At 50.3% G+C, this 16,090-nt stretch overlaps 1 protein-coding gene across 1 annotated transcript; it reads right to left on the bottom strand.

The window, feature by feature from the left end:
• Nucleotides 1–5,266: 5,266 nt before the first annotated feature.
• NEU2 (neuraminidase 2) lies at nt 5,267–15,839 on the bottom strand. Its single transcript, XM_006123671.4, has 4 exons — nt 15,690–15,839; nt 15,487–15,561; nt 10,278–10,479; nt 5,267–8,832 (listed from the first exon to the last, which is right to left on the bottom strand). Exons 2-4 carry the CDS (start codon nt 15,492–15,494, stop codon nt 7,894–7,896), a joined length of 1,149 nt encoding a protein of 382 aa, XP_006123733.3. The 5' UTR covers nt 15,495–15,561; nt 15,690–15,839; the 3' UTR covers nt 5,267–7,893.
• Nucleotides 15,840–16,090: the final 251 nt, after the last annotated feature.

Consider the following 16,090-nt stretch of genomic DNA (forward strand, 5'->3'; position numbering starts at 1 on the left):
TAGGACAGTGGCACAGGCACGGGGGTGATGTGGTGAGGGGAAGGGTAGGGCAGTGGCACAGACACTGGGGTGATGTGGCGAGGGGAAGGGTAGGACAGTGGCACAAGCACTGGGGTGATGTGGCGAGGGGAAGGGTAGGGCAGTGGCGCAGACACTGGGGTGATGTGGCGAGGGGAAGGGTAGGGCAGTGGTACAGGCACGGGGGTGATGTGGTGAGGGGAAGGGTAGGGCAGTGGCACAGACACTGGGGTGATGTGGCGAGGGGAAGGGTAGGACAGTGGCACAGGCACGGGGGTGATGTGGCGAGGGGAAGGGTAGGACAGTGGCACAGGCACGGGGGTGATGTGGCGAGGGGAAGGGTAGGGCAGTGGCACAGGCACGGGGGTGATGTGGCGAGGGGAAGGGTAGGACAGTGGCACAGGCACGGGGGTGATGTGGTGAGGGGAAGGGTAGGGCAGTGGCACAGGCACGGGGGTGATGACTTGTTTGCTTGAACCTTCCCTGCAGCCTCCCAGGACAACAGTACTGAGCTTGCTGGCAGTGAAAAGAGCCCAGAAAGGAGCCAGCATAATTTCTGCAGGTGGCCTTTCACCTTCTCCTCTGCCGGTCCCTTCACGTGTATTGCTCAGATCCAGACCCACCCCACAGGCACTCCTCAAAGCCCTTGCTTGGGGTCAAACCACTGAACCCATCTAAAGTGGATCCCACAGAGAAACACTCTCCCCCCAATCCTGCACCACCAAGGAAAGATGGGGTGGGAAGAACACTCCTAAAACAAAGGACTAGCAAATCTCACAACAAAGCCAAACCCAGACTATCAGAAATCCAGCACATGCCAAACACAGCCTCGTTCTCAGAAACTCTCGTGTTTCCGAGAGAGGCATTAGGGATAGTCACGTTTCCTGAGTTATTCTAACAAAGTTCCGTTTTCAGTATTAAATGAAAGCAACTTCCTCTGTGATACTTTATCGTTGTCATGTGAAGGGGGAACAGCCGTGCAAGCTTCCAAATGCTTAGGCCTACCCTTGAGAGAGCCCCTTTAGCAATAAGTTCGTAGATCAGGCTCCTGACCCTTTTAATCCTTCGCCTCTCTCCAGAGTCTGCCAACAAGGGCACCAACTATAACAAAACTTTTCTGATGTTGACACTTGTCCAACAGAAACTGAACTGAGACCAATTCCTCTCCAATACAATGGTACAAAGTAAGGGCCTAGCCTGCCCAACCCTTACTACGAGGCATAGCCTAACTGTCTACAAATATCACCTGGAATGAGATCTTGGGCCACTGAAGCAATAGCTCTTGAGTTTATAGTCCTGTAGGACCTTAGAGGCTAACAAACATTTTTAGAATCATGAGCATTCGTGGGTAAAACCCACTTCATCAGATGAGTTGGAGTAGCAATAAAAGAAACCAAGATATACATAAAAGCAAAAATAGTACCTTTCAATTGTTGGGCCCATGTTCATGAGGCCAATTAAGTGGCTGACTGTGTCCCATTAATGGCTTTTGAGGTGAAAATACAGATGCTAAAGGAAGGAGAAATTGGCTTTGTAATGGGTCAACCAGTTAATGTCTTTATTCAAGCTCAGGGTAAGTGTCAAACTTGTAGATGATGCAGAGGATTCTTGGCAGTTCTGAACTTAGGCTGTGTCTTGCAGTTCTTCCAGGTCTTTCCTTCTTATTATTCTTTTTGTTCCTTCTTTTACTTTCTTCCTCTTTTGCTGGTCTCCTTATTTGACCCCAGTTTATATAGTGAAACTTGAGTCCTCCTTAGCCATACTGTCACCAATTTTTTTATTAAAATTTTACTAACCAATCATAAAATACTGCAACAAAATTATCTAATCAATCAGACCCCAGGACCTTAGTAGATTTACACCTAGCAAAATTAATTATACAGCAGACAGAAACCATTAAAAAGCAGACAGAGATATCACAGACAACCAATAGGAAAGTGAGGACCATAATCATAGAATGAGGATTCCACAATGCCAGCTCTTGAGACATGGTTTCTTGCCAGAGGAGATGCTGTCAAGCTAAGTTTTCTTCATCCATCTTGAGATCTGTTTCTTTGTCCGGTGATAGTAGGTGCCATTAGGACAGGGTCTTCTTCGCAGCCTGTGTGACACTATTGTAATGGAATTTAGACGGAATCATAGAATCATAGAATAATAGGACTGGAAGGGACCTCGAGAGGTCATCGAGTCCAGCCCCCGCCCTCAAGGCAGGACCAAGCTCCGTCTACACCATCCCTGACAGGAATGTGAGCCTGTGACTCCCTGCTTTATAGCTAATGGCTGTTGCTTTTACAATCTGGCTGCAAAGGGAGGACTTGGGCGTTAAGCCTTCCAATATGGCCACAGGCCTTCCAATATGGCTACAGAAAAAATGCCATGTTCTTTCCCTGACTCTCAGACTAACACAGTAACCACTAAATCCATCCTCTGTGCATGAGTCTGGTCCGATTCTGCAAGCTGATTTCACTGTTTACTTTGAGAAATACCATCTTTAGTGTTTGCGACCAACATGGGATATTTGGTTTACTAGAACTTTGCGGTCATAGGTCGTTCTTACTGAAGAAACTTGTTAGTCTTTTCTGCTTTGTGCTTTAGTTCATGCTGCCTTAGGAACATGAGAATCAATATCAGGGATTTATATTCTGCCTTCCAAATAGTGGGAGATCCTGGACCCACAAAACAATTTTGGGATAAGCTTATCAAGCCGCTATAAAAGTGTATCATCCACAACATAAATATAAGAGTGAGATTGAAGCTTGTCCTTTGATCTGATTATCCTGGCAGCTAAAAAAGGTAGAGATTGGATGATTCAGGGTATCACACATGCAGCCTGAAAGCTCACGTAGGTTTCTGGTTAATTGATAAGCAGGCACTGAGAATATTTTCTACCTGATGTATGCTTTGAAATCTCGCTACTGAACAAAAGAACAAACTGTGGTGCATTGAGGATCATTTTGGACAGCCACAGCTGCAGCCATATTTCATTATAATTGACTGGAGAAAATGTTGCCACAGCCAAAGAACTAGGACACATCGCCAAGCTGGACAATCACATTTGGAGTCTTTTTTTTCCCTGCTAGGGGAATGTTATTCCCCCTGATATATCAGAGGTTCTAGGGTGCAACAGCCATAGAGTTAAGGCTAGAAAGCACCACAGATCAGCTAATCTGACATCCTGCATATTACACCACCCACCAACACACACAAAGCCCAACAGCCAAGCTAGTGTAAGCAGGATCTGAAGAACGTGTCTCTCACAGCTAGCTGGAAATGGGGAGAGACCCTGGGTCCATGAAAAGACAATTTGTTCCTGTTTTGCTTAGCTGTGTTAGATATTCAGCAGTTTGTGTGGTATTTTGCTCATGGGAGCCAACATAATTTGTGACCCCACTCCAGCTATGTTTGTATGAAATGCTGGAATTGCTTAAAGATGTCTCCCAATGTTTGACATGTTGTGGGAATGCAGAATTCAGGACTGTGCTTGTTCCAAATGACGGTTCACAGGCTCACGGTTAGCAGAAAGAATCTTACTAATGCAGGGGCTCAACTTTACAGCTCTATGAGAGATGGGGCTGAAGGAATGTTATTTTGGTCAGGAGGCTATCTGGCTTTCCCTACTTGGTTGGGTTTCACCTATTTCCTCCGCCCCCTCCCCGCAGACACACACAGACTATTCAAGAAATGGAACTAAATAGTTATAATTAGGGAGCTGAAATCACTTTGCAAGAATATTGTGGGAGACCGTATCAAAAGCCTTGCTAAAGTCAAGGTATATCACATCCACTGACTTCCCCATGTCCACAGAGCCACTTACCTCATCATAGAAGCTAATCAGATTGGTCAGGCCCGACTTTCCCTTTTTGAATCCATGCTGACTATTCCTAATCACTTTCCTCTCTTCCAAGTGCCTCAACATGGATTCTTTAAGGATCCCTTCCATGATTTTTCCAGGAACCGAGGTAAGACTGACCAGCCTATAGTTCCCTGGATTGTTCTTCTTCCCTTTTTTGAAGATGGGCGCTACATTTGCCTTTTTCCAATCATCCGGGATTTCTCCTGATCTCCATGACTTTTCAAAGATAATGGCCAAAGGCTCCTCAATGACATTTGCCAACTCCCTCAGTACCCTCGGATGCATTAAGTCCGGACCCATGGATTTGTGTACGTTTAGCTTTTCTAAATAGTTCCTAACCTGTTCTTTACCCACCAAGGACTGTCCATCTTCATCCCATCTTGTGTCACTTAGCGCATTAGTCTGGGAGCTCACCTTGTCCGTGAATACAGAGGCAAAGAAAGTATTGAGTACTCATGGTTTTGGTTTGTGAACTTTGTGGTGTTGCCTAAATTAATGCCATGTTACTTCCCTCCCTTTTGCTAAAAGTTTCTTTTCTACTCTCAGACTGCCTCAGCTCCAGGCACCCCTCAGGGACACTGGTGGGAGTGGGGAGGCTGCAGCTCGTGCCACACTTGTACAGGGAAAATTGCAGGCTGTTCTCCTTCATCAAGGAGTGAGGGGAAAGTGCACGGTTTGCTGCATTCCTCATTCTGACTGGGGTGTGCTGGGGGCAGATGAACCTGGACTTGCCCCAGCCAAGAGATATGCACCCCTCCCCTGGCTGTGCCTGCTGGAGCTGCAGCAGCTATAGAGAGGCGCTTCTCAGCGGGTCCCAAACTGATGCAATGAGAGAGGCCTACCTAACCACAGCATCCTGGCTCCCCTCTCCTCAGGAAAGCCTGAATACTGAACCCCTCATCCCCACAGCAAGGATTTTAATGAAGGAAACCAAAAGTTAAATTAAGGACCTGAGCAACACTGAGTAAATCTTCTAGTAAAATAAATAAATGTTCCTCTTTGCCTGATTTTAGCAGGTTAATATGATTAATTTGGATAATGTGGATTAAAGGCTCATCAATTTATCTGATCAGACGATAATAAGGTTCTTGTCCCAGAATGAGGCTACACAGAGTTTGCACAGGGACCCTCGGGGTGTTTGACAGGGACACTCACACTGAGACAAATGCAGCCTTCAACACTTTTATTGAGATAAATGAAATAATAATCAAACAGCAACCTAAGGGCAAACTAATGGCTTACACAGGCGATATTACACAGGTGATATCACAGACTAGAAAGCTTTCGATGGCTGTACTCACACCCGGCCTTGGGGGAAAGGAACAAAGGAGCAGCCTCACCCCTGGCCTGCCAAGAGTTCAGGTCCCGGTTCCTCAGTCCCTGAGCGGGAGGGAGTGCAGAGCTCAGGAGATGCTGAACATTGACGAGCCAGAGATGCCTCCATCTAAAAGAGTTTTAACTGAACGAACCAACATAAAGAAAATTAAAATCTGACTAATAAACAGAAGGAAAATGAACAAAGATACCTAAAAGCTCAGAATCTTTGGAGCTACGTGGTATGAAGGTAACATACAAAGTCCTGCTTCCATGTCCAAATGTAGAATCCACCAATGTTGCACCCATGACTGCTGACATCCACGTACGTATTCATGACAGTAGCTCATTTGCACATCTGCTATTTCTGTCCTACCTGGTTCTAAGTGATGAACCAGTTATACTTTACCATGTTTATCTATGTAAAGGCAGCAGCCATATATGGCTCTTACGCTTTAGCTCACTACCTAGGTGACAGGTCCCAAAGATCTATACGCTAACTTAGCCTTAGCTCAACATACAGGACGTGGCCTGTAGGCCCCTTGCGTTACAGCCAAAACATACTCTAATATCACCCTATACACATATTAAAGTAAAATACTCAAACCCATAAGAAAATTAAAACCCCATAAGAAAAGATAGGCAAGCAAGCAGGCTAGCCTTATGGTAAAGCACACTGGCCTTGCCCCCTTCCCCCATCTGTTACACAGCAAATAGCTTGGGTTGCATCTTTCTCCAGAGACAGAATCCTGTCCAGAGAACTGGGTGAAACTCTCCTATCTTTCCATACTTCTAACCCAGCCTCCATCTCTACCCTGAGCTCCCGCTCCCTTCCATTGTGTGTGCTGTTGGTTCATTTCTGGTCACGCCCTTTGCCTCCGAACTGCTTTATACTCCCCTTCACACCACCCCACATTTCTGCAAGAACCTCTCACTCCTTCAGGGGTTAGACTAGACGACACCGCTAAACACCTAATTCTCCTTTGGCCATGCTGCTTCCTTCAAAAAACTCCATCTTCTCCATAAATCTTTCTGGCAAGAACTCAGTCATGCCTGTGTTTGAATTACACTATGTCCTTGTGGATCCCTACTGGGGAAGGGACCCGTTTTCTGTTTGGCACACTGCACCTCTTTTTCAGTGCCACGCACACAGACGATGCTTTGTAGTAATGACACTCATGCTGTCTAGCCACCTGGGCTTGCGAGAGACTAACAAGCAATCACCAGACGGTGCTATATAGAATTCTCAGAAAACACTGCAATTCCGACTGGTTCATGGCCCATTCCTGGGGTTAATAGGACATTCAGACATCTCGCCTCCCAAAATAATAATCTTGAAGTTCCCATTAGTGACCATTCTTACCAGACCTATCCCTGTAATTTTGATACAGTCTCTCCCGCCCACCCCTTAAGACTGGTTCTTCTCCCTGAATGTGATCTACTGAATTAAAATCCTGTTTTTAATGGAATAAGGCTGGACAGTGAGACTGCAGAAGAGGGAGGAACTGAGGCTTTTTAGCAGAGTGGAGTCAGCTGCATGGGGAAGTGCTAGAGAAAGAGCCGCCTGGGAGAGGAGACTGAGATTACAGGAGCCTGAGTAACCAGGTGGCAGATACTAGTTAGACTTAGCTAGACTGGAGTAACTCCACGGAGGGTCTTGATTTCTAGGAGAATAATCCAGAGCTGGATCCAGGAACATTGTACAGAAGACAAAAGAAGTAATACTTCTACTCTACTCTGTTTCAGCTTGAGTCTTGTGTCCAGTTCTGGGTGCCACATTTCAGGAATGATGTGGCCAAACTGAAGAAGGTCCAGAGAAGAGCAACAAAAATTATTCAAGTTCCAGTAAACATGAGCTATAAGTGAAGACTGAAAGAACTGGGGTTGCTGAGTCTGGAAGAGAGAAGACTGTCCTTAGGTACATAAATGATTGTCCTTAATCTCCAGAGATAGGGAAGAACCGATGAAACTGCAAGAGCAGTTTGGGTTGGACATTAGGAAAAACTTCTTGTCAAGGTGGTTGAGCACTTGGAATTTCTACTGCAGGTTAGACAAACACCTGTCAGGGACGGTCTACATAATACTAAGTTCTGCCAGGAGTACAGAGGACTACACTAGATGACCTCTCGGGATCCCTTCCCTGTGATCCAGACATGGGTAAGAACCCAGGGCAGAGGGCTGAGGATGGCGTAGAACAGCATGAGAAAGAGCAACCTGACCACAGCATCCTGGATCCCTGGAAGCAGACAGAGCAGGGAGGGGCAGTTTTCAGAACAAAAAGGCCTGATGGCCCAGGGAAGGATTTCAGCAGAGACAGGGCAAGGGAAGGATCAGGGGCAATGTGGTTTTCAGGAGCAAACATGACATCATTGCAAGGACTGGGGGACACCAATGATGCCCACTTCAGCACTGTCTCTCCCCACAGAGGCACATCTCAGTGAGTATTGCAGTGAAGGCGATGGGCATCACATTTGCCACAGAGCGGCTGCCCTGGTGGGTTTGACAGGCGTGACATGAAAATCACATTTACTTTTGCTATTTGGTGCTGAAGGAGGCAGCACGGTGGGAAGGGGTGGAGGAGAAAGCTTGCCAAAGAAAACAACCCTTTGAATAGGGCTTATGGGCCAGGACAAGGACAGGGGATAAAAGCCGTTTGCTGACAGGTGAGACGGGGCAGTGACGTGTCAGCTCAGGTGGTCCTCTGAGGCTCAGCAGTCATATGGAAAGACTTGTTTCAGAGTGAACATAAAGAAGAGGATCTTCTCATAGTCGGATTTGGTGCCAAACTCAAAGAGGCAGCAGAACAGGGGTGAGCCATCAGGGCCTGGCCCCATGTACTGCAGATCCGAATAAGCACAGAAGCCCTTGCAGATGACAGTGGGTTCTGTCCAGCTTTCTGGATTTAAGGGTTCCTTGTTGAGGTACACGCCTAAATCTTTCCGCTCGCTGCGGTGTATGGGGTGAGAATAGAGGACCCACATATCCTGCTCTGACTGCACATCAGCGGGTCTTGGGAAGCCAATAACACTCCCATGACAGCCCTCGGGAGGTTCTACCAGATTCTGAATTTTACACTGTTGGTCACTGGGAAAATCCCTCCCCTCGTTGTAGCTCACAGCCTGGACTCTGGCTCTCTCTTTGCTTCTAGCGTTGCAGTACAGCACTGACTTTCCTTGGCTCCTCAATTCAACCACCTGGCATTCCCCAGCTTTCTTCTCTGACAGAAAGTTTCCCCTTTTCCAGGTCTTCCCATGGTCATCACTAACAAAGCAGAAGGGGTGGGGGGACGGAGAACTATTGTCATGTATCCAATAGGCATGTGCTGGAATCACTAGACTCTTAACCTCATTGTTTAGCTGTAAACCGTGGCCTGGTCCCACTGCAAAGGTAGCCCAGGCCTTGGGCACTGTGTCAGTGTCAGTGAGATCTGTCACAGGGCTCCAGGAGACTCCATTGTCAGCGCTGGTGACCTGGCACAGACGGGCCTTGTTTTCCTTCTTGTCGAGCTGGTGTTGCTCAGAGATGTTTCCCTCGACAGCTATAAAGACCAGAACGACATTTCCAGTGACTTCATCATACACAGGACATGGGTTCATGGGGCGGTGGTCACCCAGTGGAGCCTTGACAATGGTCTTCACTTTTTCCCACTGCCACACAATATTAAAATAAACATAGTATTAAAATAAATCCATGTTACACAGGACGGATACTTATATTACACATGCAGGCCAGAAATAAGCAGCAGCGAATCCAATTGAGTGATGAGAATAGGGCACCGGAAGTCGAAGGTTTATGTCCCAGAGCTGCCACTGACTTGCTGTGTTACTCAGAAAGCTAAATCAGAAGACTGATTTTCACAGGTATGAAGCCCCCATACATGCCTCATTATGAAACCAGGCACCTGGCTTTAGTCTCCCACGTTTGCAACATTGGATTAGTGACTCACCTGAACGAGACGGCAAGTGAGAAGCGGAGCTCTGGTCCAGACCCCACAGGTCCTAACTCCCTTGTGCTTGGCTGAAATTTAATAGCTCACAGCACAGCCAGGGAACCATGGAATAGGAGAGTTAGAAGAGACTGTACCAGCTGCACAGCAACTAGAGGAGGCCGAAGTGCAGCCTTCTGGCTGGGAATGGGATGGCCAGAGAAGCTATTTGAGTTATTCAGATGGATGCTTATGTCCTGATTTGCTGATTGATCATTTTTAATCCTTGTCTCTACTTCAAATTTCTAACCAACATCTGTATAGCTTTTATTTAATAAACCTCAGCATGCAGACAAGGTACCAAGTCCCTTTCTGACCAGCTGAACCCCATTTCACAGAATTATTGGTGGTTAATGAACCATTGTTATTGAATATGTATCTAGCCGGACTGCTCTGAGACTTCAGTTGTGATAGGCAGAGACAGTGATTGGTCCTGAACAATGTACCATCTCACACAGCGATTTCAACCTGTGGTTTGTGGACCCCTGGGGACTCGCACACTAGGTCTAAGATTTCTCAGGGATCATCACCCCATCCATTCAAAGGGGTTGGCACCTTCTTTTGTAGGGCTCTGCAAAGGACGAGAGGTGGCAGTCCAGTGAGCTAAGACAGCAAGCCGCATGTGGAGGCTCAGAGGAGAGGGGTAGGAGGCCACAGACACTGTATTGTAAAACGTTTGCAATTGTTAGAAGTTATTACAAATGGATGGAGAATCGAGGACCCCCAGCTGCCTGCCAGCCCAGCCCTCATTAGCGGGTGAATTATTAAGTTAGCAGACATGTTTCACACATGAACCGGACAAACATTTTGTCGGGTGGAGCAATTTTCAACAATTGGTGAACTAGAAGTTTGTCTAGCTAGAATGAGCAGGTGCCCTTCCCACACGGCTCACCTCCCAGCCCACCTCTTTCTGTCTTTGGTCTCTGGATCCGTGCCAGTGACCCTCTGCTGCTGGCTCCCTGCCTGGCTCCCTGCACACAGTAGGGATGCCCTAGTAAGCCTATATTGCCCACACATCTTTTTGGCTCTTGTCCCAACCCCGCACCCAGTTTACTGCCCCACGAATAAGTGAAGCAACGAAAGTCACTTCCGTGAAAGGTGCATTACCTGAACGGCGTGCGTAGTCTCATTGTACGTGCCTCTGTGCATGACTATCAGCTTGGCGCTTTCATCCTTCTCACCCCCCCGCTGCTCGGCGAAAGCCAGGATGGTGTGGGACTTCTGAATGTAGAGCAGGGCTGGGATTCGATAGTGCGGCTGTTCCTCTTGGAACATATTTTCTCGCAGGTTGAAAGGGAAAGGCATCGGGCTGTCGGAACAGCAGGAAATGGGTATGATCTCGCTTCCCCTTAAGCTGTAGGGGCTGGGCAGCTACCTATTAAGCACAGCCAAGAGAGACGCCTCTCCCTACGCGCTGGAGTTGCTGGGGATGGCGTGCATGGGGGGGGGAGCCTCCCCGATGGCCCCAGCACCAAGCTGGAGGTAGCGCCTTGCCTTGCCAGTCCCAGCGGGGTGTTGGTGCAGCTGGAGAAGAGGAGCCCCTCCTGGCCATCCCCAGCAGGGAGCCACCCAGGTAAGTCTGAGCCTCAACCCTCTGCCCCACTTTGACCCCCCAGATTGCTCCTCTCCCCAAAGCCCTGAACCACACCTCCACCCCAGACCTTTATCCCTCCTGCACCCCAACTCCCAGCCCAGAGCCTGCACCCTTCTCCTGCCTCCCAATTCCTCATCCCCAGTCCCACCTCAGCGCCTGCACCCCCAGCCAGAGCCCTTGCACTCTGGCAAGGGCTGTCTATTGCAGCTCCCTCCTTCTCTTCCTATTACTGGGCCACATGCCCTCCCCGTTTTTGGACACCTCCTGCTCCACCTACAGCCTAGCAGGGAGGAGTGGGCAGCCTTTCCGTTCCTTCCTGCCCCCTCTTTCGTCCCTAACCCCATTAAGGGGGGGATGCAGGTGGAGCCCCTTGGGAGGAATCCACTCTCCCCCAACCTGTCCTTTTTGCAGACATTAAAGTTCTGTGCACAGAGTTCCCACCACCCCCAGAAATGGGCTGCAGCAATGTCACTGCACAGGGCAGAGCCCAGCTTGCACAGGGAAGTCCCTGGCCGGGAGGGGGTGAAGGAGGGAGAGAGCCAGAGGGTTCCTGGCTGCTGCAGTTCCCCGCATGCCCTGAGGGAAGGAGAGGGCAAGCCTGGGACTGGCTATCACGCTGTTTCTCCCTCTGAATCCGTGGGCTCTTGGAAGGCCGAGGGGAGAGGGTTCAGGTATACGAGGCCCCACAGCTGGGCTCTGGGGGGAAAAGGGGTGCAGGTATCTGGTCTGGAGGGGGCCATGGTTGGGCCCTGGGGAGGAGGCTGGTTGGATGTATTGACTGCATGGAGACCTGCAGGGGGGTCTGTGGAGGGAGGCTTGTGGGTGCCTGGCTCCCGGCTGAGCTTGTGGAGGGGAGCATAGTGGGGCTGCCAAACACGATCTGGGCTGTCAGAGGGGTTTCTTTAACTCTCTGCTCCCAGGAGACTGTTTGGGTCTGTCTGTTAGGGTACGTCTACACTGCATCCCTAGTTCGAACTAGGGATGCAAATGGAGACAATCGAAGTAGTTAATGAAGTGGGGATTTAAATATCCCGCGCTCCATTAACATGATCTCGCCGGCGCGCTAGTTCGAATCACAGCTGATTCGAACCAGGAAGTGCGCGCTGGGACGCGTTAGTTCAGACTAAAGCCCTTAGTCCGAACTAATGTTACTCCTCAAAAAATGAGGACTTTAGTCTGAACTAACGCGTCCCGGCACGCACTTCCTGGTTCGAATCAGCTGTGATTCGAACTAGCGCGCCGGCGAGTTCATGTTAATGGAGCGCGGGATATTTAAATCCCCGCTTCATTAACTACTTCGATTGTCTCCATTTGCACCCCTAGTTCGAACTAGGGATGCAGTGTAGACGTACCCTTACAGACACAGTTGCTGACGGGGTGTTGAAATAAATCACCAAAATACCTGAAGCTCACATGGCCACACCGTGGTATTTTGACAAAACACCTTTGCAGCATTCTGAATTCCTGTGCGCAGAGGACGGAACGTGTTGGTGCAAAATGCAGCAGGAGCAAGGCCGAGCTAGGGCTAAGTTAGTGTACGTCTGTTTGGGACCTTTCACCTGGGTGATGGGGATGAGCTAATGCCCGCACAGGGCTGTAGCCTTGAACACAGATAGAGAAAGGAGGCGTCGCAGCAGGTTGGTGTAGGAGATCTAAGTCCATACTCCCTTTTACACTGAAGAGGTGCGTCACAAAGAAAGAATCAAAATGCCCCAACAGGACAGAAATAAGGGACGCTGCACTGCAGCAGTCCAGTCCTTTCAGTTCCCCGAGTCTGCTCCCCTGAGCTGCCGCCCTCAGTTTACCCCAGCTGTTTGGGATGTCCCGAGAGGGGACAGAGACCTCTCGATCGGCTCAGAACATGGTCGCCATAAAAAGGAAGAGAGGGGAACTTGCCCCTGTCCCTCAGATTTTTTTCTAGGGACTTGTTTGAAGTGTGAAACCTGGTTTGGGGGTGTTATTTCCTGTTGATGTTGATGAAGTGACACCCTGTTTTAGAGATAAAGACAGCAGTGTGTTCACCACATAGTTTCCTATAAGACTTACACAGTGTTGCTTGTGTCCCTAACCCAATTCATTTGTATTATTTTGAAAATAAAATGAAAATGTCCCTGCTTTATTTGAAGCGCTGCTCTGGGGTGGGGCTGGAGAGGAGGGGTTCAGTGTGTAGGGGCGCTAGCAATGTGGCCACGAAATGTCGACAATGGGAGGCAGAAAAACTAGTTTGATTGGGTTTCATTTTTGACGACTTTTGCACGTCGACAGCACTTTTGTCGCCAAACCATCCCAGTGCGGACACAGCCTCAGAGTACAGGCTGGGATGCTGCTGTAGCCCCGGCCAAACAGGCCCCAGGCTGTAGCCCCAGCAAAAGAAGCCAACCCCACATTTGCCTCCCTTCCTCTCCCAGCCCATGCCCATCCCTGTGTTCCACGGGATCCCTGCTTTCCTTCCAGTCCCAGTACTTACCTCTTCATCTCCTTCCTCTTCCCTAGCAGCCTGGCTCCTCACCTCCCATGCCCCACAATCCACCTTCCCATCTGACCTCCCCGCTTCCTTTCACAGCTTCAGCAGAGCTGGTTTCCCTGTGGAATCGATGCTACTGGCTCCTCTGTCTCCTGCTGCCTCTCACCCACATATCCCTCAGTCGTTGCTTCTCCTTTCCCCTTCTCCTGGGATCCCTCTCATTTCCATTCTCTGCCTCTACCCTTGCACCCCTTTCCTGTTGCTGCCTCCCACTCTTTGCTGTCCCCACCACCAATTCGACTCCTCCACCAAGCCCTGGGGCGCACCCATTCACACTGCCTTTTCCCTTGGGCCTCTGGCCTGGGGACAGGTCTCCTGCTTGCTAGGGGGCACTGAGAGGGGAAATGAAAGCCCTGCTTCCCACAAGCATTCAGGAGTTTTCTCTTTGGCCAGGGTGCTTGCTAAGCACCGTACACCCCCACCTGTACTCCGATACTCTGCCCAAGCCTGGAGCACCCTACCAGAGCCAGCACCCTGTACCCCCCACTACACCCCAACACACTGCCTCAGCCTGGAGCCCCCTCCCAGAGCCAGCACCCTGTACCCCCCACTACACCCCAACACACTGCCTCAGCCTGGAGCCCCCTCCCAGAGCCAGCACCCTGTACCCCCCACTACACCCCAACACACTGCCTCAGCCTGGAGCACCATCCCAGAGCCAGCACCCTGTACCCCCCACTACACCCCAACACACTGCCTCAGCCTGGAGCACCATCCCAGAGCCAGCACCCTGTACCCCCCATTACACCTCCTCAGCCTGGAGCACCCTCCCAGAGCCAGCACCCTGTACCCCCTATGACACCCCAACACACAGCCTCAGCCTGGAGCCCCCTCCAAGAGCCAGCACCCTGTACCCCCCACTACACCCCAACACATTGCCTCAGCCTGGAGCACCATCCCAGAGCCAGCACCCTGTACTCCCTTCCTACACCCCCACTCACTGCCTCAGCCTAGAGCCCCACCCTGCACCCCAGTGACCTCCCAGAGCTTGCATCTCTCACCCCCTCCTGCTCACAAAGCCCATGGTCCTGGCCCGAAACCCACACTCCCTGTCCCAGCCTAGTGAAAGTGAGGGGGGGGGGGGAGAGCAACTGATGGAAAAAGGAGGGAATGGAGTAGGAGGCACCTGAGAGAAGGGGCAGGACCTTGGGGAAGAGGCAGAGTGGATCCTGGTTTGTCCTGACATTGTCCTGGTTTGTCCTGGGCATAAAAGGGTTAGAGAGCAACCCATGGAGTTTTGTGAGTTGGGGTTGCATGTGGGAGCAGAACAGAAGGAAAGAGGCTGAGCCGGGGAAAGGAAAAGCGGGAGAATGTTGCTTGTCGCTCATGGTTTTGTAGGGATGAAATCGAACAAGCAATTAGAGTGACTCGGGGAAGCCCAGCGAGCTGCGGGGAAAGGAAAAGCCGCGCCGGAGTTAACAACGGGCTCCGGGCCTGTCGGGGAGCGATCCGCTCTCTGCCAAAGATGCAGGAGTCAGAGATAAAGGAAGAACCGGGTCAGTGTCAGGGACTGGGAGCAGGCGAGGAAACGCTGTTGGCAGGAGCGAGCGGCTGCAGCTCAGATCACTGGATGGCTCAAAATCTGACCCTGGTGGCAGCAGGAAAGAATCCGGGAGCTGGGAAGTGCGATGCGATAGCGAGGGGCCAGGCGCACACAGCGCCGGCAGCAGACGGGCCAGCCTCGGCACTTATGGTGCCCAACACAGAATGGGGCGACTCCCCTCCCACTGCCAGTGCAGGCTGTGCTCTAATCTGCTTTCCAGGCAGCCTGCAGCCCATGGGTCACTCAGAGCACAGGGCTGGAGGAACTTGGGCTGGCTGCCTAGGAAACAAGCCACTTTCAATTCCTCAGCAGCCAGCCAGCTGGAGCACAAGCTCCCCATGTCCAGCCAGCGGGACGCCGTGTGGGGTGGGGACTGCGCTCAGCGCCGGGAAGCAGGGAGTCAGGGGCTGGGGGGCTCCACATAGCGGGGCGGGGAAGAAGAACAACATCACCATGTTACTGCCCATGCAGAAAAGCCAGTAAAACAGGGTCCCACCCAAGTTGGCGCTGCCTGGCCCACCTCACCCTGATGGCAGGGGGAGACTCACCGAGGGGTGGCCCCACCCAGCCCTTCCCAGAGAGACACCAGCACAGCAGCACCCTCCCTCTGAATGCGCCAGGCCACCTCACTCGGCTCGACTAACACTGCTCTTACCTGGCCATGTTGCTCCAAATTTAGTGGTGCAGGTGCAGCCGTGTGTGCCTACGAAATGCCTCCTGCCACAATTCCCTGTGAGAAAGAGCAAGCAAAGAGGAGGATGGAGCATCGGATCCCATCTCCATTGGTAGAGCCGAGAGAGAGAGAGAGAGAGAGAGTAAGCTGGGGGGCTAATAATTAGAAGCAGGGTGAGACGTTACCTCAGGCTGTAGCTAACACAGCACCCTTAGGAGTGGAGTCAGGACTGAGTCTCAGGAGCTGCAGGAGAGTTAGTTATAAGAGGGCTTCAGCACTTACGTAGCCACCAACAGACTGCAAGCAGAAAAGGGAGGTCCCAGAGTGAAACAGCAGGAGGTGGAGTCAAGAGTTATCTCAGAGGATCTATGCACTCTAAAATAGAGAGAGAGATCATTGATATTAGGATATTTACCTGCCATTGCTCAGGTCCTTAACTCAAATAAGGGTTTTTTATTTTTAGAACATAAAAGGAAAAGGTGATGTTTTATTTAAACAACTGTTTTTTTCAAAAATTGTATTATTTTTATGAAGTACATTTTTATTTTTTGATTTCTTTAAAAAAGGGATTGTTTAAAAATTTTCC

The sequence above is a fragment of the Pelodiscus sinensis genome, chromosome 10 (assembly GCF_052426305.1).
Source record: "Pelodiscus sinensis isolate ZL-2025 chromosome 10, ASM5242630v1, whole genome shotgun sequence".
Lineage (NCBI taxonomy): Eukaryota > Metazoa > Chordata > Testudines > Trionychidae > Pelodiscus > Pelodiscus sinensis.

Excerpts from the sequence above, each read along its gene's own strand:
- NEU2 (XM_006123671.4), bottom strand. Across the intron at positions 8,833-10,277 it reads AGACTACGCACGCCGTTCAG|TGGGAAAAAGTGAAGACCAT; the intron begins GTAATGCACCTT and ends ATTGTGTGGCAG.